This window comes from Myzus persicae, unplaced genomic scaffold (assembly GCF_001856785.1).
Source record: "Myzus persicae strain clone G006 unplaced genomic scaffold, MPER_G0061.0, whole genome shotgun sequence".
NCBI classification, from domain to species: Eukaryota; Metazoa; Arthropoda; class Insecta; order Hemiptera; family Aphididae; genus Myzus; species Myzus persicae.
Window position 1 is genome coordinate 14,853 of NW_019104003.1, and position 25,802 is coordinate 40,654.

Genomic DNA, 25,802 nt, shown 5'->3' on the forward strand with positions numbered 1-25,802 from the left:
TATTATATATGATTGACTATTTTTAAACGCAACTTAAATGTATATTAAATTTATTTTATGATTTTTACTAGACCCGGGAGAGTTTACATGTTCTCTTTAGGTAGTACTAAACTAGACCCGGGAGAGTTTACACGTTTTCGTCAGGTAGTACTGGAGTAGACCCGGGAGAGTTTACACGTTTTCGTCAGGTAGTACTGGAGTAGACCCGGGAGAGTTTACCATCGGGGGAGTTTACCATCGGGACTCGGGAGAGTTTACAATCGCCCCTTACGAAATGGGTGGGAGACGAAACTCCCTCTATTATTGTTCTCGGAACCTTTGGGCTCAATCCCTATTCATTTGCAGAGGATCCTATTTACGGCCATGGGTACAAGTGTACACGAAGTAGGAGCATAGTACACGCACTATTCACATAATACATGGTGTCCCGTTAGGATTTACCCGTTGCGATGTCTCCTGAACGACCTGAACTATGGAGGTATCATATTTCTGGTTTTTAATAATACTCGTGGGGACGAGAACTACAAATACTTCATGTTTCAATTTATTTTAATGTTTTGGTAAAAAAGTTATATATTTTTTCATTTAATCATTTTCCAAAAAATTGAAGATAATTATTTTGTAGAGTTAATTTTTTGGAAAATACACTTTATTACAAACATGGGCAAATAACTGTAATAAAAATATATATTTTTATTTAATTATTTTCCAAAAGATTGAAGATAACCATTTTGTAGAGCTTATTTTTCTGAAAATATTGACCTCCAACATTTTATTTTCATTAATCCCCTGATTTTTAATATTATTTCTAGTTTCGAGAAAAATGGCTAATTATTTAATGCCAAAGTGGTATCAAACATGCGGTGGGTGCTTGCCGTGCGGCCGGCGAACGCTTTCAGTGCGGTCCGTAATTTTTGTCGAAACTAGAAAAAATACTAAAAATCAGGAGATTAATGAAAATAAAAAGTTGAAGGTCAATATTTTCAGAAAAATAAGCTCTACAAAATGTTTACCTTCAATTTTTTGGAAAATAATTAAGTAAAAAAATATATTTTTATTACATTAACTTGCCGATGCTTGAATGCCATATCCAACACTGTTTACCGACCAATGATGATAAATAAACACTGTGACGAATTTATAAATAATTAAGAAGACCTATACAGGCACAATAATATTACAACAAATCATTATATGACGCAGGTAGCAGTATTATGCTTATTATTAAAGGTAGCACCTATCAGTATAGTCTGTAGATAGACTGAAATGTCTGAAATAATTCATATACTCTGATTTGTGGCCGTATCTTATTATATTATTATGTGCATATTTATTTCAATTTTAAATAAATTACATTTTATATAATATGTTATGCAATAACGAATTTAAGTAGTTATAATATAAAAAACTAGAGCAGACGATTCTGGATGCTGACAGGCTCTTTAGTTATTTAAAATATCTAATTGCACAACAATGTTTTGTTCTGAAATATATTATGTGTAACCAGGCAAAATTGTTGCCACTTGCCAAAATTATATACCGAGTAATAATCGTTTTGTTAAAAAGTTTTAACGTTTTTTGAATTTTGTTTTTAGATTATTTAGTCATTACAAAACAACATTTTTGAAAATTATATTTTTATTATTTTTATTGTAATATTAGTTTTTTGAGTTTTTACTTTATTTTTAACTATATAATCCAAAGCAGAATATATTTCAGAGGACTTATTTTAACTTTTAAGTCTAGATGAGCTAAGATTATTCCAAATATAAAATACTACCACAAAACTATGGCTCGATCAACTGAAGTCTGAAGTGAAATATCTCTTATTAGTTATTATATTCGATAAAAGACTAACTTCAGCCAATCACCTCAATAACAAACGTTAGCCACTACTGAACAGGCTCCAATCGTCGTATATATTTTTTTTAGCCATTCTAAGATCACTCCACTCCAGTATTAACCCAAATGCACCAATCCATAAAACTTTTATATAAAGTCATTCTCTAACCAATCTGGTCATATCGTAATCTGGTATTTTAACATAAATATGTTTTTGAGCTGGCTACAACTCTTTTTCTGACCGATTTTTGAAATGCTCATAACATTTATTATTCTTACCATGGTAATCCTCACATCAAAAACATATTTATGATTCATAGATTTTACTTGGATAGATTTTCCTTATTCATTTCGATTTGTAACGTTAAGTTAGTTTTTGCCTTACAAATTGTATCTATGTCATAGAGTTGACTGCTGAGTGCTGATCATTGTTAGTGGTATTCTATAAAGGGTGATTTTTAATCATGCTCATCCTATTTTTATGCTCAAAGTATGCATACTTTAAAATTTAGATTTTTGGAATTTTTAAATATACTTGAGTCTTGAAGACCATTTTTCGAATAATCATTGAAATTGTTTGTACTACTTAAGAATGATCCTGTGACAATACAAACTCCAGTTTTTCAAATAAGAACCTCCCTTTTTCATTACTATCGATTTATCAGTATAAATAATTTGTAAAGTTAAATTGTAAGTATAATAATTACTACATCTAACATTAAATAGGTATAGTTTTTATTTTTAAAAAACCATTTTCAAGGATTATTATCCTAGTAAAAACATTTTAATAACTCAGAAACTACCCATTAGAATAATTTTGATTTAGATACATCAACATTTTCAAAAAAAATCATCCGCTAAATAATTTTCAGTAAAATAGGGGGAAGGGTTCTCATTTGAAAAATAGATGATTGTATAGCAGCCACAGGATACTCCCGTGAAGTAGTTAAAAAAATATCAGACCTTTGAAAATATGGTCTATAGGTCTACTTGGAAATTCTAAAAATCAGAATTTGAATAAATGTACCTACCATTAAAGAGAAAAATGAGCGTGAGTATGCTTAAAAAGTCACCCTGTATAATCACTGTTGTGGGCCAAAAGCCATACTAATATTTTAACAACAAGCATCTCGTGGCTATTGAAAAACAACATATGTTATGTAGCTACGAATTTTTGTAAACTATACTGTAGTATGATAACTGCAGGGCTAGGCCTCTATGCATTTGCATGTTTTTTCTTCGAATCCGAATTGATTGGTTGTTTGACATGTCTACAGTTTGGATCATTCTCGTTTAAATACATAAACTTTTTTTGAATATTTTTAACATAATGCATTAATACATATGATTACATAACTAAAAACTCGAAAATCTTTTGAATTTTAAGCCATTCTTATCTTGGTCAGAAAACCGGTAGGATTACCTACCTGCAGACTACGCATTATTTTTGTTTTTCATTAGTACCATCAAGTTTTATTTAATATATAAATCCACGCTTGTTTCAATTACTGATTATTCATGTTTCAAAATTTGAAGAAGACATCATTACAACAATATTCAAATGACAACATAAAATGAATAATTCTAATTTCATCTAAATAATAAATGTTTATTAACTAATATTTAGTTTCCACGAGTTTCTGATTGTTATGTAAAAAGTATTACGTAAATGTCATTTAGAAATAGAAAAAAAGTTCCTGCATATTTTTGCATATTTTGGGAAATACAATGTATATTTCACAATTTTTTATTGCATTTCAATAGTAGCCCTAATGGTAAGAGTATCGGTTATTGCCAAAACAACATGGTCATAATTCCACGAATCCGAAAAATCTGCGGATCCAGCTATAAACGCAGGCTTCTTAAAATCGATGGCCATAGTTATTTTCGCATAAACGATATTAATTAGTAACCACTGTTTAATATTCATAATTACCAAGCAACTCTTCGCTTTTTTATGAAAACAACTGCTTTTCACGACAACAATTATTGCAAGGACAAATTCGTTTCGTCACCAGCTCCAGTCCAGGATATAGAATTATAAAATACTATAATTAGGGAGCCGTTGAAACCTGGGCACCTCAAACCACTCACGCATACACGGACTGTACACTTTTTTAATTATTGCTTAAATTAAAATAGAAATAACCATAGATTTATTTACTGTTGACAGTTGTTTTCAACTAATTATCTAAAAACCACCATGATCGGGATCTCTGGCAGTCCTCATATAATAGTACGAACAAATAGTGTTATAAAACTGGTTGTTTGAAGAGGAGTGGTTCGATTTTTTCAATACAAATTATACAAAAAATGTTTGGCTCGGTTTAAATGAAATGAAATATCGGACAACATATTTTCTTTTTTCGATGACTTGAAAGTATCTTAAGAAGAATATTTCAAAAAACTTTAAAACTTTTCACCTACATTTCTACCTTTTAAATTATAATGATATGAGTACTGTTACAGTTTTACTATATCATTAGAATTAATAGGTATAATTTATAGTTAGGCTAGAGTATTGAACTTTGGAATATCTTGTATCTTACTTGTATCATTTGTGATCAGGACCGGATTGCGGCCGATAATTTTTCAATTCATTAATGTATGAAACGAATTTTTTGCAGCAATGTTGTAGAAAATTCAGAAAAAATTGTATTTAATTGCTCCTTAGTTGTAAATATTATTTTCTGACGATGCATTGATGCCAAGAGGGGTGGACGATCAGTCGAACCGAAATCTAAAACTTTAAACACTTATTATAATCAATTTTTCATACTCTCGAGTTGTGGTACAAAAATACAAAATATTTATAATTTTTATTTGTAGGTACCGATTTTATTATAAAAATGCAATAACAAATTATTTTTAGCAACAGTGTATTCGGGAAGTTGCCGGTATCTATCCCCCCCTGATATCAGTCCGTCGCAAACAATTTGTCCGTCACGAATTGTGATAAACGTCTGGCAGAAGTTTCATATCTTCCAAAATTGATGCGAATACTTGAAATAATGTACATAAAAATGTATGCGAAAATAATATTATTACACTGTGGAGTGTGGGGTTTAGTAAGTTGGGAAATGCTTAAATGTTAGAGGGTATCTCACATGCCATCTCAAGGAGCAATTATAAAAATATAACGATGAGTGATAACACTTTCAGTACCTATATAAATAGGGTGTTACACCATGTTTGCCTCTGCCATTTTAACTAATTTTTAAACTTTTATCGGTTTAGAATATATATATACACATTAAAATATTGTTAATAATCCATATAGTCGTAAAATTCTATTAAAGTTATAATTTACCATATTTTTGGTAATTTATATTGTCACATTGATCCTGATGTTTGACCATTATTTGTCTGAAGTTGTGGTGAGCATGGAGTTTTTATTGTAATTCGATCAATTAAATGGTAATAACAATTCATTTAATGTTGTCTTCATTTTGGTTTGTCAACATTGGTACCTATATAGTATATAGTATATAGGTATACACTATACACGTATGATATCCTCAGGGACTACTTTTTGAAATATTTCATTTTTATGAAAAATAAAAATAAAATTTTCATTTGAAACTATATAGGCTGTAGAAAGTACGGTAAACATATCAACTTAGTTAAATGTTAAGTGGAAAACTAGAAACCGTTATAGAAATACTCCTTACATCGTAATATTGTACTGCATCTATAAGACATATAGCTGCTACATTATACAAATTACATAACAATTAACTATCTATATGTTTCCTAAATCGTGATCGGGGATTAAATATTGATAACCACTAATCGGGTATTTGAAATTAATCTGACCATTTACTGACGATTTTATAAAACATATCAAGAAAAACAAAATTAAAGAAAAAATGTTTTCAATTTTTCCAGAAGGGTGAAATTTTCAAGTTGTAATATTTCAAAGTGAAAATTGTAGGTGAAATATTTCACATACACATACACTACACATATTGTACGACGCTATCATTCCCACTGCATGCCGTTTTTATACGCCAACAGTGTTACTAAACCTACTCGACAGACACTCTGTATGTGTGCCTTTAAATTAAATAGACATTCAATGCAACGAATATAATATATAATTATAATTCGCACACATTCCGTGTGTAGTGACCTATCCCATTAAAATAATATCGCCACAATGTCAAGTATAATTAATTTTGCGATTTAGCAATATTAGGTACTTGTTAGTATATACACACGCGCGACACGCTGTTCCTCATATTATATTTGTATGTGTTATATAATATATTGTTAGAAAATATGTTCTACAAACAGATATATTACATCGGAATGTCACATTCTAACAGAGTGTACATAATAATATGGTATCAGCTGTTTCTACTTCTCTTGCATTTTTTTAAACCATAGTCGAGTAAAAAGTTTGTTTTAAACAATCGATAGTATTTAAAAGCTTATATAGCGAAGTCGAAGTGTTTGATCAACCATACAGGCATAAGCATATAATTATAAAAACATGTACTTATTACTTATATAACGATACAATGACAAAAAAATAAGTTGACTCTTTTAAGCGATGAAAAAATATTATTACACTGAAAGGCTGCGGTGGAGACTCGTTTATGTGCTATAGGTACATGACGTGACAACTAATAATAATATCATAATAAACAATAGTATACCTAGTAAATGAGTAATGCTCCACGTCACAATATCACACTAAAGTACCTACAACCTACGTAATAAAAGTTATATGAGTTTGATTTCAATTACTTATGAAAATTTGTCGTATCACAATATACAATAGAAAAAAAAATATTTTGACGTAAATATGTTTTTGGTGTGGGTATTCTAACTTTTTTTCGACCGATTTTCGCTTTGTTTCTTGCCATAGAAATGCAAATCAACAATAAAAACAAAAATAAAATAATGAAATTCCTATCTTAATGCTACTAGCTATTTTTCTACCACACTATACCAAAACATACCTATGATTCCATGACAAAATAACATATGATGGTAACGCCTATATGATGATGACAACGATCTGATATATCGTCGGGTCTCGCGCACATCATTGTATCCAGTTCGCCTCATAATAAACTATGTAATTGTATATATACAGGGTGTAACAGGAAAACCCGATAAATTAAATAATTTTTGTTCGAATCAATTTTTTTCAACTTTTTTTTACATTTATTTTTTATAAAAACATTTATTTAAATCATGTAGTTTTTTGTCTTACAATTTTTTGAAATCTCATAATTTTTTGAAAAAGTACTGTTGATCCAGTGATAAAAACATTTCAAACTCAAAAAGTAATGAACTGTTTTAAAATATTTTACGAAAATGTTTGAATAAGTAAGTAGGTACTATTGTGGAAATCGAAATACTTTTTACAAAAGTTATTACTTTTCAAATTCAAAACATTTCAACATTTTAAAAAATCATAAAAAATAAACTACCAGACTCAAATAAATTTTTTTACGGTCAATTAAAAAAAAACCCCAGATACCAATTGGTTATTTTGAATTTATCAAAACAATATTTAAATAAAATTTAAAATATTTTATTACAAAATAAAAACTGTTATATTATACGTGTAACGCAAACGTCAATAATTCATAAACGTAAAAAAAAAAAAATAACGAATACTGATTATGGAACCAAAGTTATTTCATTTGTCAGGTCTTTCTGTTTCACCCTGTACATTAATCATGACGACCAATGAAAAGTGGAGAACTGCACACCTATACTGCGATGACCGGCGGGGCAAAGATAGTAAGCGTATCATTAAATTTCCATCTTACCATGTTATTTTGTCATGGCGTCGTATGGTTCCTCGATTTTCCGGAAGATATCTAGTAGTAGTACCTATTATGCTACGTTTAATGGAAATAACTGACCTGCAGTGACCCTATACGACGATATAGGGAAAACAATACGTTTTATCTATACAGGTATATTATCACGCAATCCACTCTACGCCTGCAAAGTCGATTGCAATATTATGTATTCGGCGCATTCGAATAATTGCGTTCCTAAATTATATTTTATCCGAGTTGCGTCCGCGGTTTTCTCGTGACATGTACGAATTGTGTCCACGGGTTTTTCAGCGACTAAGTGTAATGTTTGGTGATAAACTCGTAGACAACTTCGGTTATGGATATCTTATCTGCAAATACAGTTGGAAATTAATTGTTTTTAATTAATTAGGTACACTATACAATATACAATATACAATTACAATTTTTAATCTGACCATTTTTTAAAGTCAAAATTATATTTCAAGAATTTATTTAAAAAAACTATGATTCAGTTAAAAAACAAAAATATGGATGGGGTTCGCTATTCAGAGGGTTCGGATTGTACAGAAAGTTTGTAGGTGGTTTCCGAGAAAACGTCCACTATTGGGAGGTGTCCGTTAGGGAAGGTTTCACCGAAGTTGTGTATTTAGGGATCGATTTAGGCCACAACACTCATATTCGATGTACCTACAATATTGTTCAAAAATAACGTAGGTACACACAACAATGTATACACATTGTATGAGGTGTACGTTTGCTAACTCGGCAGTAGCAGCCCACGTCCCAAACTTAAATTAGAACGTTCGCATTACATGTGTGTATGCATGGAAGGTACCTAACGATCTACTACAAAACAAATCTCCGAAAAAAAAACTATCCCCTTCCCCGGTCGTAATGCTTGCACCTCCCCACCACTGCAGCTTGTCGCGTTCTAATACAATAATAAGCGTTCTTCGGCGAAGGTCGGCCCCTCTAAAATAATATTTATTATTATTATCATCGTCATCGTCATCGTCATCGTCACGAATCATGATGAATTCGTTTACCAAGCGTTTGGGTTCATTGGCAACCGGTTACAGCGGCGTACCGTTCAGTCGCCACCAAGTTGTGCTTAGGTGTTATGTGCTCGCCACTATAATATCTGTCCACAACGCCTCTGTTTTATGTACAACTTTCGTCTGCACTCGCGTCACGGTCACAGTCGAAAGCAATATTAATAATAAAAACGAAAATGGAGGACGAAGATTCGATATGGAAAGTGTTTTACGATCGGGTACAGCGGAAACTGAGCGCTCAGAGTACTTCGCCGGACATACGGTAATAATATATTGTATTATAATTAAATATCCGTAAAATGTGTTATCAATTATGCATAAATAATAATAATAATAATAATAATATAATGAGTTGTCTTATTATTATTATTGTAATTATTATTATTGCAGTAGTTACACTGTGGTCTGTGGCCGTGGCTAGTTAGTGTATATAAAGGATAACTGTCCAGTCGTAAAGAGTGTAATTAATTTTTACTTGTTTATTTTTAGATATCGATCTAGCCGTAGGGCTGGTATATCGTAACTATATTGTAACTAGGACATTATAATTTATTAATATTAATATATTACCATATATTATAGAAATCACAATCCACACTCCACAGACCCTACATGTTTATGAATTATAATTCCCTAGCCTCACAACAGTTGGACCAGTCCATTGCATGATATACTTATGTATTTACTATTTACAAATTTATCTTTGTCATCCAGGATGGTTGCCGGATACATGAGGGAGGCAATCGTCGCCATTAACTCACCCCCGCTCTAAAAAAAATGTGTTGTACAACTTGTACAATTTTATAAATAGTAATTACATTGGCATTTTTATATAATCAACTTATTTTATTAACATAAATATGATTTTTGGGGGGGATGCAAGATTTTTAGCTTTTGACCGATTTTTCGTAACATTTTCTTTTTCATGGGTACTTATCTGTAACTACTCCAGCCCAAAAATATATACTTATGATTCATATAGACTTTTGATGCGGAGGCAATATATCGAGTAACGTGCTATAGTTTTTTTTTCATTTTATAGTGTTTACCTACTTTATTAGACAGTTAATTAAATCGGTGACAACTTTTTTTTTGTTATTTTTTTTTGTAATTAAAAAATTAATATTCTTCGAAATAGTGAGTTCCGAATAAATTTCCTGTATTTTATATTATAATTTATAATTTCTTTAAATTATTTTCTAAAATGGAAATATTAGACGACAGGATCAAATAATAAAACGATAGGTTACTTGTTAGTTGTTATATAAAAAATAAGAAATAAAAATAAAATTGAAAATATCATATACCTACCTATAAGTAACATAAAATTGTAACTACTAACTACCATTTATACGTAATATGTTGTACTAAATATATAATTATAAAATTAATAAACCTAATGATTTCTAATAAAAAAATGTTTCTGTACCATGGGTACGTTTTTAAAAAAATGTTTCTGTACCATGGGTACGTTTTTAAAAAAATGTTTCTGTACCTCCTTCCTCCTCCTTGAAAAATCTTGGTTACTCCATTGATATGTGGTATATGTACTCTTAATGCACAATTAATTGAGGCGAATTAAAAGTGATTATAGTCTACATGAGATAAGTTGTTATTTCGTATTGATATATTTTAATTTTGAATAATACTTATAGTACCAAGTAACTTGGTAACTAAATGGACTTCAAGTTATCTTCATTATTATACATTTTTCACTGTGATTTGGAATATATTGTTAAAATGTTTGTTGCGTTTACAACTTTATTTGGGTATTTAAAATCGTGTAAAATATGGTTTACTAAAAAATTACAAAAATATTAATACATTTATATTAATTAATTTAGAAACTCATTTCGTGTCACGTATTATATGTAACTACAAATATATATTATTTCCTATAAAGGAATCTATTAATAATAATTACCAATACATTCATCCATCAATTATTGTAAGCAGCTGGTCGTTAGTAATCTGGTATTTTATAAATCCGGCTTTGTTAACGGAGTTTAATGATTTACAGACTACAGTCCAGGGGTATCCAACATTTTTTTTAAATCAAGCTCAATCTGAGATACATTTCGCCATTTCGACATTTGCGAACCAAAATTGTTTGGGTAACAGAACCGATTTAATGACGTTGAAAAGATATCTGATGAATCATTTTATTACCATTTTATTATTTTATTTCATCTTAATCTTACGAAAGATAAAAAATATTTTTACCAGTAATTTATTTTTATTGAATGATTTCACTTATCGACCGAATTCCTCGCAACTACAAGTAGGATATTATATAATATTCATTATATAGCTAGATTTTTGCGTTGAAGATCAAAACATCAATCAGCTTGGCAAGATTGCTCAGAAAGCTTTATGGGCTCTAGATTGGAGACCCCTGAATGGCTGAAATGTACATAATATGTTTTACAAATAGTTTTCCTGTCACTCGACGCAATCGCTTGACAATGCTTTTTTCATTTGCATTGTTGAATCTAAACAACATTTGTGATATTTAAAATATTTAAAATAAACGTGTAGATAGGTACATTATTTTGTATATGTACTTATTACCTGATATAAAGATATATATTGAGCATGTTATGCACAAAAATGAAAAGTGACAATTCATAATGATCTAATAGTAAATTAATGGGTTATAATACCCCTAAGTATACGAATTCTTACGTACAAAAGTGTTGTAAGTTAATTTGTAATTGTTCATAGATTTTTATTTTTAATTGGTTTTCGAAATCGTCATTGCGAGAAATTTATTGTTCAATGGAACAATGTGGACATCAAGTATAAGTGCACAACCAACCTGTAATAATTAATAGCATAGCAAACTATTGTAAGTAATTAAAATGGCTTTATTTTGAATTGTTAACTCATTGCTTATAATCATCGTGAACAATTTAAGATAAATCAATTTATATTTTGGGTACACAAAAAAATAACAATATTAGTAACAAGGAAGTATCTAAATAAATACAATTTTAAGTTGTAATAAGTACCTATACTTGCTAGTATATTAGGTAGAATAAGACTACTATTAATTAGGAAGAAGAAAAAAAAGAAGGGTCGTACTTATATAGTGTGAAGTATAACACATTCTTGTCTTGCAAGTTGCACATTTTAAGTAAATGCCTTTTTATTACTTAACTAACCATTAATTTGTTGCGCTCAAAATTATACAAGCATTTGAACATTGTGATTCTCTAACCAAAGTCGATAAAAACCGAGTTGAATTGAATATTTTTAAGATTTTTATATTATATTAGACTATTAGAGTAATTTAAATATTGATAAACCAAGAACATATCAAAGTACTTAAATGAGTTACTAATTTTAAATTTTAAACATAATAATCATATTAAAAATTCTGAAATATGCTAAATAACTCAATACCCAATTTTAAAAAAACGGGGAGACACTTTGCAGTTTATACTATTAATGCAGAATGATTCACCAACCATACTCTCCCCCTATTTTCTTTTAATAACTAATTTATTCAAATTCAGATTTTTAGAATTTTTAAATATTATGCTAAGACTATTTTTCAGATTTTTTTTGTACAACTTAAGGAGTGTCTAGTGATGATACAAATGTCTTTGTTTGACTGATTTTTAACCCCTCCTCCACCCCCTTTAACTGTTAATTATTTAGTGGATAAATTATTTTGAACATTTTAACGTACCTTATTCAAAATTTGAACAAGTAGTTTTTCAGTTATTAAAATGTTTGTACTACGGATGAAGAGTTAAATATAACTCAAAAACAACTTCTTTGAATAATTTAAAATTATTTTGATTTTAATGCCACAAAATCTTCAGAAAAAATATATTCTAATTAATATAGGTACAATATAGAGAAGGGGGTCCTCATTTGAAAATCAGAAGTTTGTTATGTCTATACCTCCACACAGGACACTCTTTTAGTAGTACACAAAATTTGAAGAATTAAAAAATATGTTCTTTAATCATACTTCGAACCAGATTTTGAATAACTGCATTATTGAAGCAAAAAAAAAGAGGTGAGCATGTTAGGTTCAATGCTAAATTATTGTATACGAAAAATGATTCTGTGCGGAAACGATGTGTCAGTCTCTAATTCTAAACCTAAAGATATTTTATTGTATATATTTTATACTACTACTTGTAATTTACTTGTCCGTTAGTAATACGGTTGGTTTAACTAATAATTGTAGTCAAGAACCAATCGCATATATTATTTCATAAACATATCTACCTATTCAATATTCATATCGCGCGTACAAACCGTTAAAAACTTAAACTGAAGTACTATGGACTCTAGTAAATACCACTACTATATAGAATGTTGTGAATATGTTTTATTTTACCACTGTACAGATTAAAATTAATTTTAATACTTATTTTTAAAGTATTACTGTGAATATTTAATTAATATACGTTATGACGGTAAGTTTCAAGTCCCCACAAATAATATTTTTTTGAACTACAACGAAATAAGTAACAACTAAACCGTTCATAAATTGTAGTTTCCCATTTCGTCAAAATTTGAACTTTTAAGTGTATTAAGAAAATTCTGGTAGGTATGTATTTTTTATATTTTTAGATTGCTGTAAGAACAATTTATGAGGATGTGTAAGAGTTTCAAGTCTTATATAGGTATTAATTATTAAACAATTGTGTGAATTTTCAACTAAACATACAATATATTTATATTACAACACGCGAGTCGTGGACGGACGGACGGACCATGGTTAGATTGGCTTTCACATCATAGTTATGTAAATGTACACATTTTTTTTTATTTCAGTGGGTATTACTTTGTTTTTTTCATGTGCTATACGCCTTTATGACAAAAAGTCAAAAGTGTTGTATTGTGTCATTAATCTGATTAATTCTATCTATGGAGCACAGTGTTTGAAAACAATTTCTGAAATAATTATCTTGCTTATTGTATAAATAATAATACTATAATATGTAAAAATTGTTCATATATAGCATGAACAGAATGGAGTATTAATAGATAAATTCACATGACATGACATCATTCTATTGTTTTTTTTTTTATCTTGATTACAACAGGCGTTTGAGGTAGATTAGTAGGTAGGTATTTTGAGAGTTTTTTTCTATTTAGCTATTAGGTATAGTTTATTATTATATAAGTACGTTATTCTATAGTTTCACCTTGAGACCATAAAGGCAATTGTCTCTGTGTTTAAATTAAAATGTTCCAGTACCCTAGTTATTTTAACATGAATAATAATTTATTTAGAACACATCAAATATGTTCCAAATGATTTCATATGGTATTTTAGGAACTTAAATGGGAGGGTATTGTTGAGTAAAGTATACCACATACCGAAAACCACTAGGTGACCTTAGGTCTTCGATATGTATTAGTTATAGTTGTTAGCTATACATTTATTTAACTATTTGAGTTATAGTATAGGTATATGAAACATCAAACGATGACAGACATAGTACAAACATGGTGCATATTGATTGTGTTTCTTACCTATGCTTTTTTCATTCGGAAAATTCAAATCAGACTTGGAACCCGGGAAGACTTTTAAATTACATTTAAATGTCTGAGAATGTCCGACGTATACTACATTATCTTTTATACATATATATATATATACTTGGATCTTAGGTATTTTGAATGTGTGTTAGAAGTGAGTCATAAATTAAGATTTATATATATTTATAGGTATATCTTATAATCCATGGTGTGAGTACACCACGCCGTCTGCATATTATTATAGTTTTCTCCTTATTTGACTCATCGCCAATTTCAATATTACATACCCATTAATCTCGCATAATTTCTATTGATCTTATACCACCTACATCATTTACAATGAATATAATGTGTAAACTTGTTACTTGTATAGTTTATTTATAGTACCAAAATTTATCTAACCGTGTACGCAATATCCGGCAGTTCAAAGGGTTAAGGGTTACGGGAAATAAACATAATATGATATTGTTGATTGCTTAGGTACACCGCACCCAAAATAAATCCTTTTTTGGACAACCGAAAATATATAATCCCCGAGTCATACGACAAAATGGTAAATACAATATAATAATTATCTATTATTGTTTGTTGCCGTTTTCATTCAAACACACATCCGTTGAGAATGGACTATCTATGTGAACACATTTTTTAATATTTACAGTATACGTTTGCAAAACCTTCGTCGATTGTTTACCTAATGAGCTAGCACTCAACTATGACTATTATAGAACCGAAAACGTTTCCTTCCGGTGCGGTTAACGATCGTTAAGTTATGAATAATTGTCAATAGAAATAAAACTGCAACAAATGTACACAGTATTATAGATAAATCAATTATAATTTATCAGTAAATGCAAATTACTTACGCACATAATTGTTTGTCGAAAATATTAAAGTATGTAGGTTTTTTTTCATTGATAAATATATAATATTATATATGTATATATTATTGGATATTATCTCCTTAAAAGCCGCTCGGGAATTAACAATCAATTTAGATTTTAGATAGTATATAATTGTTGCACTGTCGTGAGTCATGGCGACTAATTATAGGTAATAATATTACAATATTACAGTTACAACACGTTAGTCGATGATAAATGATTTTAAAGCGCTCTTATTATTTTGTTGGTTATGTAGACTTTGACGGGACATAATATATAATATGTAGTGTGTACTTACGTGTAATAGGCAACGCAACGTTTGTTATGTTAGGTGAATTGTTGTTTGATTTGTATAGGTACATACATGTTTCACATTAATTTTCCGAAAAGTATAACTTTGAAATTATCGATTTTCATTTACAATTAATAGAGTTGGCATTTTGGTGTACGAGTATTGCATTGTTTTATTTTTCGTTTAAAATGTCGGAAGTGCATCAATATGATCCTATAGAATCAATTTTCACAGACGTTCAGCACTACTATGATCAGAAAAAAGAAAATCGTAACTATGAGCTTCAAAATTTTTTAAGGTAATACAATTTGAGATGCACTCTGTTCAAATATGAAATAATGTTACGTACGTAAATACTTGCCATGTTATTTGGGATTCAAAACTTGTTTATAGTTAAACTGCAAAACACTATAAACATAGTTATTAATTTAAGTATTAACTATGTTCTTATACAGTTATTTTATGACATAATTATTGGTTTATATCAAATGTATGCTGCAAACAACTTTATAATTAATAATTTCACAAATGTATGTATAATTATATGCTTATTGATATTATTTACCTATCTATAATCATAGGAGCAAATAGTGTTTGAAAATAGGGAGAGGGCTAAAACTCTACAATAATAGCTTAAAAATCATTTTAGGAAATGTTTGGTGGGGACTATTGAAATTTTTTGAGAGGGGGGCTTAAGCCCTAAAGCCACCTCGCTATTTGCACCTATGAATTTACATTCTTCTGATTCGATGAATTTTGTGTCATATTGTTCTATTTTATTAATGATTCTATTTTCAGTTATTTTGTACTAACCTATTTAATGTAATATCTATCAACCCACGGCCTACGGGCTATGACTTATGATAAAAGTAATTATTTAGGCCGTGAACTTTACCATACAATCAATCATATAGACTCATAAGCATCATCACCAAGCATATTATGGCTATAAATACAAGTTTACACGTTGTGAATATTGAACATAGTATTATAACAATTTATTCTTATATTATATGCGTTAAAAAGTGAATAAAAACTAAATAACTAATAAGTACTGCAACATAAAGTATTTCGTTACTTGATGTATAATGTACAATGTACATATTATACGATATGCAAACAAGTTACGATTTATTTGATAGGTTAAAAAGAAAAACTTCCTATTAGTCGTAAGTTATACTCTAACATTAATTAATTTTACAGTCAGCACAAGAGGACAAGGTAAATAAACAAAAAAAAAATAATAATGCTATAATATCTTATACTTGTACGTATAAAATAAGTGCTATATTATATGTGTATGGTGTGCATGTTTACAAATTATAATAGAACACCGATGAAATAGTTCATATAATTATGTTGTTGAATTAGGATTATATCTATACCGAAAGTTTATGTTGAGGCAATATTATTATTTAGAGAAATATTAGTTTATAATTTTTTAGCTTTTTAATATTCATAATGGAAGCGTGATCAATATCTCATTTGGTAGAAATAAGGGTATTAGCATAAATTGGAATGAAATGTTGACATGATATTTTGTGTATAAGACAATATTGAAGCGGAGTGAGTAGAAATGTGCAGAAGAAGGCGTAGGATGATTGTGTGGGTACTATTGAGGTCCATGTGAAGATTTTAGTTTTGGGAATAGAGAGATCGAATGTTGGCGTAATTTGTTTTCATTGTTAATTATCTTGGTACCAAAGTCCGGTCGTACATCCTCTGTAGTTGGCACGCAGCCATGCAGTTTTGTAGCATATTGGGATATTTGAGTAGTTTTTTATTTTGTTCAAAGAATTTGAATTTTAACTTCACAATATTGAATTGTCAAAGTGATTTTATTTCATAAAGTCAACATTACTTTTTAACATATTTCTATATTTCGTATCAAATACTAACATGGTGCTTAATTATTACAATGTCTAATGGAAGTCGCGATAGACAGACACAATAGGCACGTTTTATAATATTATAGATGTATGTCAAGTTATACCTACCTAATAAAAAACATAAAAGATGACCTTAGATATTCTAAAAAAAATTGTGTCATTATTTTATAACATTTATTTAAAGAATTTTTTTTTGTAGGCAAAATATTTTTAAATGTCTTTTAAGACACATTTTAGCTTTATATTATGTTTGTATAAACGTAAACGTAATAAACAAAATATGTACTTAGAATACATCGACAATCATGATCTAGATGACTAGACATTATGTCATTATCAGCCAGTCGTTTAATACGCCTTGTTCTAAAATTATGTGTATAATCTGTCTTATAGATAATAGTATAATCCTATACCTACCTACTTAATCGAAACAAAATGATTTATTGTAATAATGTTGATACATATTAATTTTTTTGTAATAATAATATCATGTCTTAAGAAAATATTCTCATAACCAAATATTTATTTTTTTGCATAACTATGTATGTTTTCTTATAGTTACAATTACTTAATTTTATAATTAAATTTATTATGCGTGGAAGAACTCGTTTATATTGTATATTGGATAATTAGATCAAATGAAATGAAATTATTTCATTGTTACAGTCAAAATCATAAACATTTTAAAATTATCTTTCAGTTAAAAATATAATTTTATTTTAATACCTAGGTTAGGTTAGGTTAGGTTAACCTACAGTTAAGTACACCTAAGTACATTATGATATAAATATAATATAATTTAGTATTGCTCTTGTGATTATTATCGTGCGTTTTCAAAATAAATCATAAATGGTAACAACAAAACCATACAAAAAGTTAATTACTTATTGATACATCAAATATTCGTATTACACAAAAAACAATAACTCATTTCAAAATGCATTAACAACAGCCAGGAGCTTTTGTTGTTAACTTCTTATTATTACGCTATAAATCTTTTAGCATTAGCTATGAACATTACTTTTAGATAAAGATGACATTTATCAAATTGAAGGATTAATAATATTTAATTTATATTAATTAAAATAATCGATGATAAATGTTTGCTTTATTTTAAGAATTATAATTTATATTTGAGACATTATTTAATTATTTTTAAATTGTATTCTTTTAGAGTTGAGCAAATGGACGGTGGATTTTTTGAGCGTTATGGTTCAGGATTCAAGGAAAATTTTGAAGAGGACACCATTATTGCCGAAAAGGATAAATTTGCTACTCTAAATGCAAGAGAAATTTCTAAAGTTGACAATGATATTGCCGAGAGGACTCAATTATCTTACAAAGAGTTATTATCATCATTGTTGGAATTGAATGCAAGTATTTTTTTTCTTATACCTACCTTAAGAAACCTAATCAACTTTTTTTGCTTCGTCACGTATTCAAAAACATCTTACTCCCCTAGAGAACTATACTATAGGATTGGCTAAGGTTAGCTAGTTAGCTAACGTAACCTAAGGATTGGGGTGTCAATATTATAATAGAATCCAAATCCGTACACCTTACCTTCACTCATCGTCAGAATAATGTCCAACTCCTAACTATAATTCTTAATGAACTAATTTTACCGGTAAAATAAGTTATATTTAAGTATTACTATACGTCTATACCGGTAAAGCACGATTGAGCATATACTTTTTTAGCAACACGATTGAGCATAGAATATTTTATGCGACGTTGCCACATCCACGTTGCCAAAATTTTGTAATGTATTTATTATTTTCAAGAACTATCACAAGAATTTATTAGGATGCCAAACTTAAACGAGCCACAAGCTGTGAGCCGAGCCCACCTTTATTGAGAATGTCATCGGAAAAACTAGAATTTTATACAAAAACTTTTGACCAATATTCAAATCGTAAGAATCTTTACTAAATATTATATTTAAGCCAACTTGGAGATATCAGATAGCTGATATCCAGGTATATGAATTTAATTTATTATAATTATCAATTTCAAACCAGCAAGAATGAATACTTTATTATTTTTATTACTATTATTATAACCAAACAAGTAAATTGGTAGATCTATGGCATTAGACTATTATGGACTATGGTCTATATGACATTTTGACTATGTTATTTATTATTTTTTTTTTTTTTGGATAACATAGTTCAAAATTTAAAATAGCAACATTACAGAGTTTTTTATGCTCAATTGTGTAGGTTTTATTTTGTATTTCTATATCTTTTGATACGCCGACAAATTTGCTAAATTGTGTAGTAAAAAGGTGTTTTATGAGCAATCGTGTTGTAGCCTTATTATACATACTAACTTCTTATGTGGTCTTCGGTAATTTACACGCAACAAACCCTTATCCTTAAACGATCGCTTCCGTCTCCTCTGCTATCTGTTAATCTACAATCACACAGAATTAGCAACTAAACTATTAATCTATATTGACATTTCATAAAATAAATTTGAACATACGGAGTCAATTACGCGGCTCTCAAGATTTCAAATGCTAATTTATTCAACGTATTCAATTTAAAATTCTAAGCCCCTTCGAGCTATAACCGGAGTACCTTGTTATGTATCAAATCATTTCATACACAATGATGACCTTGCCAATTCTCTATAGTTCGTGACGTAGCCAAAGCGCATACAATTTATACAAACGGTTCAACATAAATCTCCAAAATCTCATAAATCCACTAATTAAAGGACTTGCATCAACAGAATATATGCCTGGTAATCCCCAGAACAGATGAAGAGCTGGAGTCGTTACCTGCTAATTAATACAACTCATAGTTATTCATTCATTACACTCACTATTTTGTTCATTATATTGTAACAAATTGTAAAATCAAAATATCAAGTTTAAAAAACTTATATAAAATTAAAACCTCATGAATGCAAAATGCAAAACAATTAAAAACGATAACGATAAAAAATGTTGTTTCGTAATAATTTAAAAACCAATATTTTCAAAAAAGATAATTCCTTTCGAGATTATGCGAGTGTATCGCCCTGTGTGACTTTTACTAGTATAATACACTATAAAACAGGTACCTACCTAACATAAAAATAAAAATACACAGAAATCTATTAAAAAGAATTTACCCACTAAGAAGTTACTAACGATGCGCTTTGATATTAAAGGTTAATTCTGTAAACATTTTAAGAAAACCTATTTATGTTAAAAATTATGGTCTGTATAATTTGGCTGTAATGATTATTGTGAAAAATGTTTGATAATTTTAGCAATTTTTTTGTTGCTATACATAGATTGTATTTTATTTAAAAGTCGTTTTCAATACAAAGCATTATAATTACATGTTGTACCTACTCACCTTCCGGTTCGAAATTCTCTAGTTATTTTTTACTAGTTAGGTACTACCTATGTAATTAACGTTTATAATGTGGCATTGTGCATAAACTTCAAAAAGCTTGGGAACTGTATATAATAGTGTACAGAAAATCGAAAATAAATCAAAAATAATGTTTCATTAATTTGTTTAAGTAATTTCTCAATATACCTCTACTTTACTGGTATATTTTGTTTGATATTGCATAATAAATATTAATGTCACGTAGGCTATATAACCTTTAGGTATGTCGTATGTAAATCATTTTGTAATCTACCTAATACATAACAGCCAATAACTATTCTAAAAATGACAATTAGACATATAATAATTTGACTATAATATTATGACACAAATACAAGTAGGAATATACCTTCTACAGTACCTACTACTGTTATATAATTTATTACTGTTTATTATAACTAATGAAATTTTAAAGGTAGAACAATCTTCTGGTTAATTAATTTAACAAATACAAATCTTATAGAAAACATGTGTTGTGTATTCGGCATGCAAATCACACATCCGTGTCAAATACGACATCGCTGATTGGCTTTTAATTAAGATACATTGTGATTTAAGGGTTTAAAGCACTTGGAAAGTCATACGAAAAACAAAAACGACAATACATTTTATATCTTATGGATACCATACGACATATATTATGTAAATAAAATTAGACTATTTAAAACGCATGGTGTTAAACTAAGTTAATGAAAATATTATACCTATACGAATTCACATATTTGTTATAGTTACCTAAAAAATTTTGATTGAGATTGTTAACGACTAATGACTGTAAGTCATGTAAAATATAATATATATACATTAAGCTGAGTTATCATAATAAAAATTTGCTATACAGGAACATTATAAAAAAGTGTAACTCTAAAAATCGTCGAACTAGAGTTGTATACAAAAACTAATTTTAATTATTTAATCATTGACATAGTTTCGCTGTATATTTTATCCAATGCAAATATAGTATATTATAATATTATTATAAAATAATTAACTAAAAAATCATAAATACCTAGTATACCATAAAAATATGTGTGATTGAGGAATAGTAGTTGTATGGAGGTATTTAATATTTACCTAATGCCGGGTTACTATGACTGAAAAATATAAATATTAATAAAATAATAAATAATATTTTAAAGAACTTTTATTCTAATAAAAATGTCAATGTGGTATTATCCGACATACATATAATAATACATAAAATAAAATTTAAAAACTAATGATTTATCTCCACATTAAGTCATATTCTTATTTAAACATTATTCAATAGCGCATTCGTGTCTGTTTAGCATTAGGTATTATTATTTATTTAATTGTGTTAATGAACTGTCTTAATAAATATTATCTGATTTTAAAATTAAATAGTTACTATAATTTACAGTTTTATATTAATAAAATAATAAACAATCATAAATGGATTATGCACATTTGTATATACTTCGTTATTTTGACGTTTATCAAGATCCACATTAAAAAAATCTCAACATAAAATATACGGGGGCGGAGTTTGGTTTAGGTCACTGTTTGGCACTATAGCAGATTACCACAGAAATAGCACATTTGGCTTGGGCAGCACACGCGTACGATTTATCTTTAGAAGTGCTATTTCATCTGAGTATTCAACACAGTTTTTTCACTCTCAGATAACTCATTCATTCTCCGAAATTTTGTATAAAATGAAGTCTAATTTTAAAGCAAAACATTTTAACTTTAGGGGTGTTAAAAAAGAAGAAATGCAAAGAAGAAATGAAAATCAAATACAGTATATGACTGTTGGTCTAATCGATATTTGATAATAAATATACCTATAAGTACTACGAAGACAAAAGTTTAATGGAACAAATGTATTTTTCTATTACAGATAAACGAATTATACGAAGAAGTATTGCATGAAATATTACATTGCATTGGGATGGAAAAAAATTGTTTAAATCAAGAAAATGTAATTGAATTTGCCCGAAAAGCATTTAAAATTGAACAAGATACTCACGAAGCTATATATCAAGCCGTTATAGAAAAAGAAGTAAGCCCCTACCGATTTTACGCTAATTATTATTCATTAAAAATATTATTTAAATCAAGTGTAAGCAGTATTATAGTTATTAGTAAAATGTAATAACTAAAAAGTAATTATTTTAATATTATATTTTGTTCAAAAGGCTCCAAACATAATGTTAAATATTGAAATCATCGAGGGGAAAGACATAAAACCAAAAGATGCTAATGGTTTTAGCGATCCGTTTTGTACCTTATTTTTGTCGTCTACTCAACAACATAGATATAACACTTCGGTTAAAAGTCAAACTCTGCGGCCAGTCTGGGAAGAGCACTTTTCACTGTAGGTATTTCCACAAATATTTATTATATAATATTATTAGACATAAGAAATCAAAACTATAGGTGTTCAATTTAGGCCGGTCGAGACTCCTGCTGACGATATTTTATGCGTGGAAGTTTGGGACTTTGATCCGGCGGAAACAGTGAAAGAAAAAGTTACAAAGGTCGGCGACATTAAAGGATTCAAAGGAATGAGAAGGTTCATGAAAGAAATCGCGGTAACTGCTACGAACGGTAAACACGATAATGAAATTATCGGCGGTACGCTCATACCACTTAAGGTAATTATTACATATTTATTTTTTCACTTTTTCTTGACGACTGGCGTTTTAACATATTTTTCGTTGCTATTATATATAGACAATACCTTCTCGAGGTCAAATAGCTTGGTACAGTTTGGAGAAAAAAGGCAAGGGCAAGCCTCAGGGGAATTTGTTATTAAAATTGTCGTTTGGCAGTGAAAAAAATAAACAAGTTGCCGCTCAAGAACATAGACATCTACTGCGAGTATTGTTAGCTCACCAAATGAATGTACAACAGGTGAATTTTTATTTAAGACAAATGAAAAAAAAATGAACTTAATATAATATTTAACTTTAGCCTGAAATGAATTCGTGGACGGGTGATTTTTTACCAGAGTCTAGCTTAATTATACAACAACATGTAGCACAGAGTAATATCGGTGCGGTTGACGAGTGTTTGGGCCAATGGATTGAATTTATTAACGCTCACGTGTTAAGTCCTGTGGTCAATTTTAAAGTATTTTCGGACTTAATAGACAGTTTAGTGAAGCCCATAACCACCGGACGATTATCCAACGAAGAGGTAAACAAATATTACTGACATTTTGACGTTTTGAATTTTTAATAAAAACGTGTGTTCTACCATTTAGTTAAAAATGTTCTGGCAATCGTCTAAAAAAATATTGCCATTTTGCTTCAATGCTATTCGAACGATACGTAAAAAACCTGCAGAAGACGTACAGACGTTGAATCAATTAGAATACGTTTTAAAGTAAATTTAATGAAACAATAATGTTATTATTTTAACGAGACAATATTTTTAAATGCAATTTTGAAATTTTTAGTATATTACGAAATCTTACTTCGTTGGAGTTACCAAATGATTTAGATCTCTTCCCCTCGGATGTTTATGGTTGGCTGTTACCATGCGAACACATCAGAGACATAAAAAGTACATTGCACGACGCTGTCGTCCATGGAGCGGTGGATTGGTTAGCATTTATTTTAATATCGGATCATCGGTTATTTTTCTAATTGGGTTTTCTATGTCTATACAGGCATGTTCACATATTAGAAAACAACAAACCCGATGATTTTACGGATGAAGGACAGATGAAACTTCAACTTAAAATAATTCAACTTCTGAAACTAGATTTGCAGAGAGCTGTAGAGTTTCATAATAAGCTGTTTATTAAGTAAAATAACCTAATAATGTTCAATATTAATTAAATAGTATAAAAAAAATATTTTACATCAATAAAATTTATTAATTTAAAGGAAAATGCAATTTCCGTATGCCAGTACACTATTTTCAATATACGAATGTAAAATATCTGAAATGTGTGAACCATTCATCACTCGCATTTGTATGAACATGAAGCCAATTAATTTTGAGGAAAACGGACGACTTCAAGTTGACAACGACCCGCTTGCAATGGGAACGTCACTTTTTGAACTTTACATGGGGATTCAGAAATTTGTCGAGTAATTTTTTACAGTTCTTTGCGCGATGCACGACAATAATAAAAATAACACGTTTTTTATGAAATATTTTTAGTTTGGGAAAAAACGACTGCAACATAGACTTGGAGAGTACTCATTTGGTCAAGTATCACATATGGTTCCAACAAGGTGTTGCTAGGTGGTTGGATATCGCCGCATATAAGGCCATGCAACGCATCGAAAGAGCTGTCGATTTGGACAAATTAGTCAAAGTGGACATATCGGTAGAGTACAGTTCGTCGGCAGTGGACACATTGGCAATTTTCTACCAAATAAAAGTGTTTTGGCAACAACTAGCATGGCCTGACGCCGAAGGATCTTACTCATTCGTGGCAAAGATAATCGATGACATTTGCAGGTGTTCAGTATACTTTTCGGACAAGACGGCTTTTAAAGTTAACAGTACCGTAATTGACAATACAAAATTCGAAGTCACCAAAGAAGTAATAAATTAATTTAAAACTTAAATAGAGAAAAAAAAAAATATATTTAGCATTGACACAAAGGTGTGCATTAAAAAGTTAATTTAATTTTTAACTAACCTAACTTAAGTAGGTACCTACCTATAGTCGGTTAATTTTTCAACTAACTTACTAACTAAATTAGTTAGAGCAACCATATCATACGGTTAGTTAAAATCATATTTACTTATGCCCATAGGCTATACAATTGTACCTTAAGGCTATTGAAAGCTGATCATAAGTGTGAGTGAATTCCCCGAATGCTTAATGAAATTTAAGATAAACTACAGCTAAGATTCTTGGAAATCGTAATGTACAAATCAAATGCGCAGTCGTCACACATCACTATGTTTTGTGATCAAAGAAGTTTCAACAATAAAGTCCCAAAAAGTGGAAGAAAAACTCACCCAGTATCAAAAACCTTATTTTAATTTTAAAAACATAATTGAATTCTTTACTCTCTTTTCTAGATTATGTACCAAATTAATTTTTTTTTTTCAAAATTCACTTATCTAGTGTTATTAAAAGAAACAACCGAAAATCCATTCCCAACATTAACTAGAAAAAAGAATAAGGAATTCAAACATTCTTTTAAAATTATAGTTGAACTTCTG

The 25,802-nt window shown here is 29.2% G+C and overlaps 1 protein-coding gene across 4 annotated transcripts in view; it reads left to right on the forward strand.

Annotated features, from left to right (window-relative positions):
* LOC111037484 (protein unc-13 homolog 4B) overlaps positions 1–25,802 on the forward strand; it is a 38,608-nt gene that overhangs the window by 10,546 nt on the left and 2,260 nt on the right. The window contains exons 1-12 of one of the 4 annotated variants that reach the window (XM_022320087.1): positions 8,698–8,945; positions 18,431–18,629; positions 22,507–22,668; positions 22,805–22,983; positions 23,059–23,263; positions 23,343–23,522; positions 23,583–23,807; positions 23,875–23,996; positions 24,070–24,216; positions 24,283–24,420; positions 24,503–24,709; positions 24,783–25,170. In XM_022320087.1, coding sequence (XP_022175779.1) covers positions 8,860–8,945; positions 18,431–18,629; positions 22,507–22,668; positions 22,805–22,983; positions 23,059–23,263; positions 23,343–23,522; positions 23,583–23,807; positions 23,875–23,996; positions 24,070–24,216; positions 24,283–24,420; positions 24,503–24,709; positions 24,783–25,170 — 2,238 coding nt within the window. In that variant the 5' untranslated portion in view covers positions 8,698–8,859. Of the gene's footprint in view, positions 1–8,697; positions 8,946–15,301; positions 15,666–18,430; positions 18,630–22,239; positions 22,418–22,506; positions 22,669–22,804; positions 22,984–23,058; positions 23,264–23,342; positions 23,523–23,582; positions 23,808–23,874; positions 23,997–24,069; positions 24,217–24,282; positions 24,421–24,502; positions 24,710–24,782; positions 25,171–25,802 lie in introns of those variants that run through there. The other 3 variants (XM_022320086.1, XM_022320085.1, XM_022320088.1) reach the window with 3 other exon arrangements.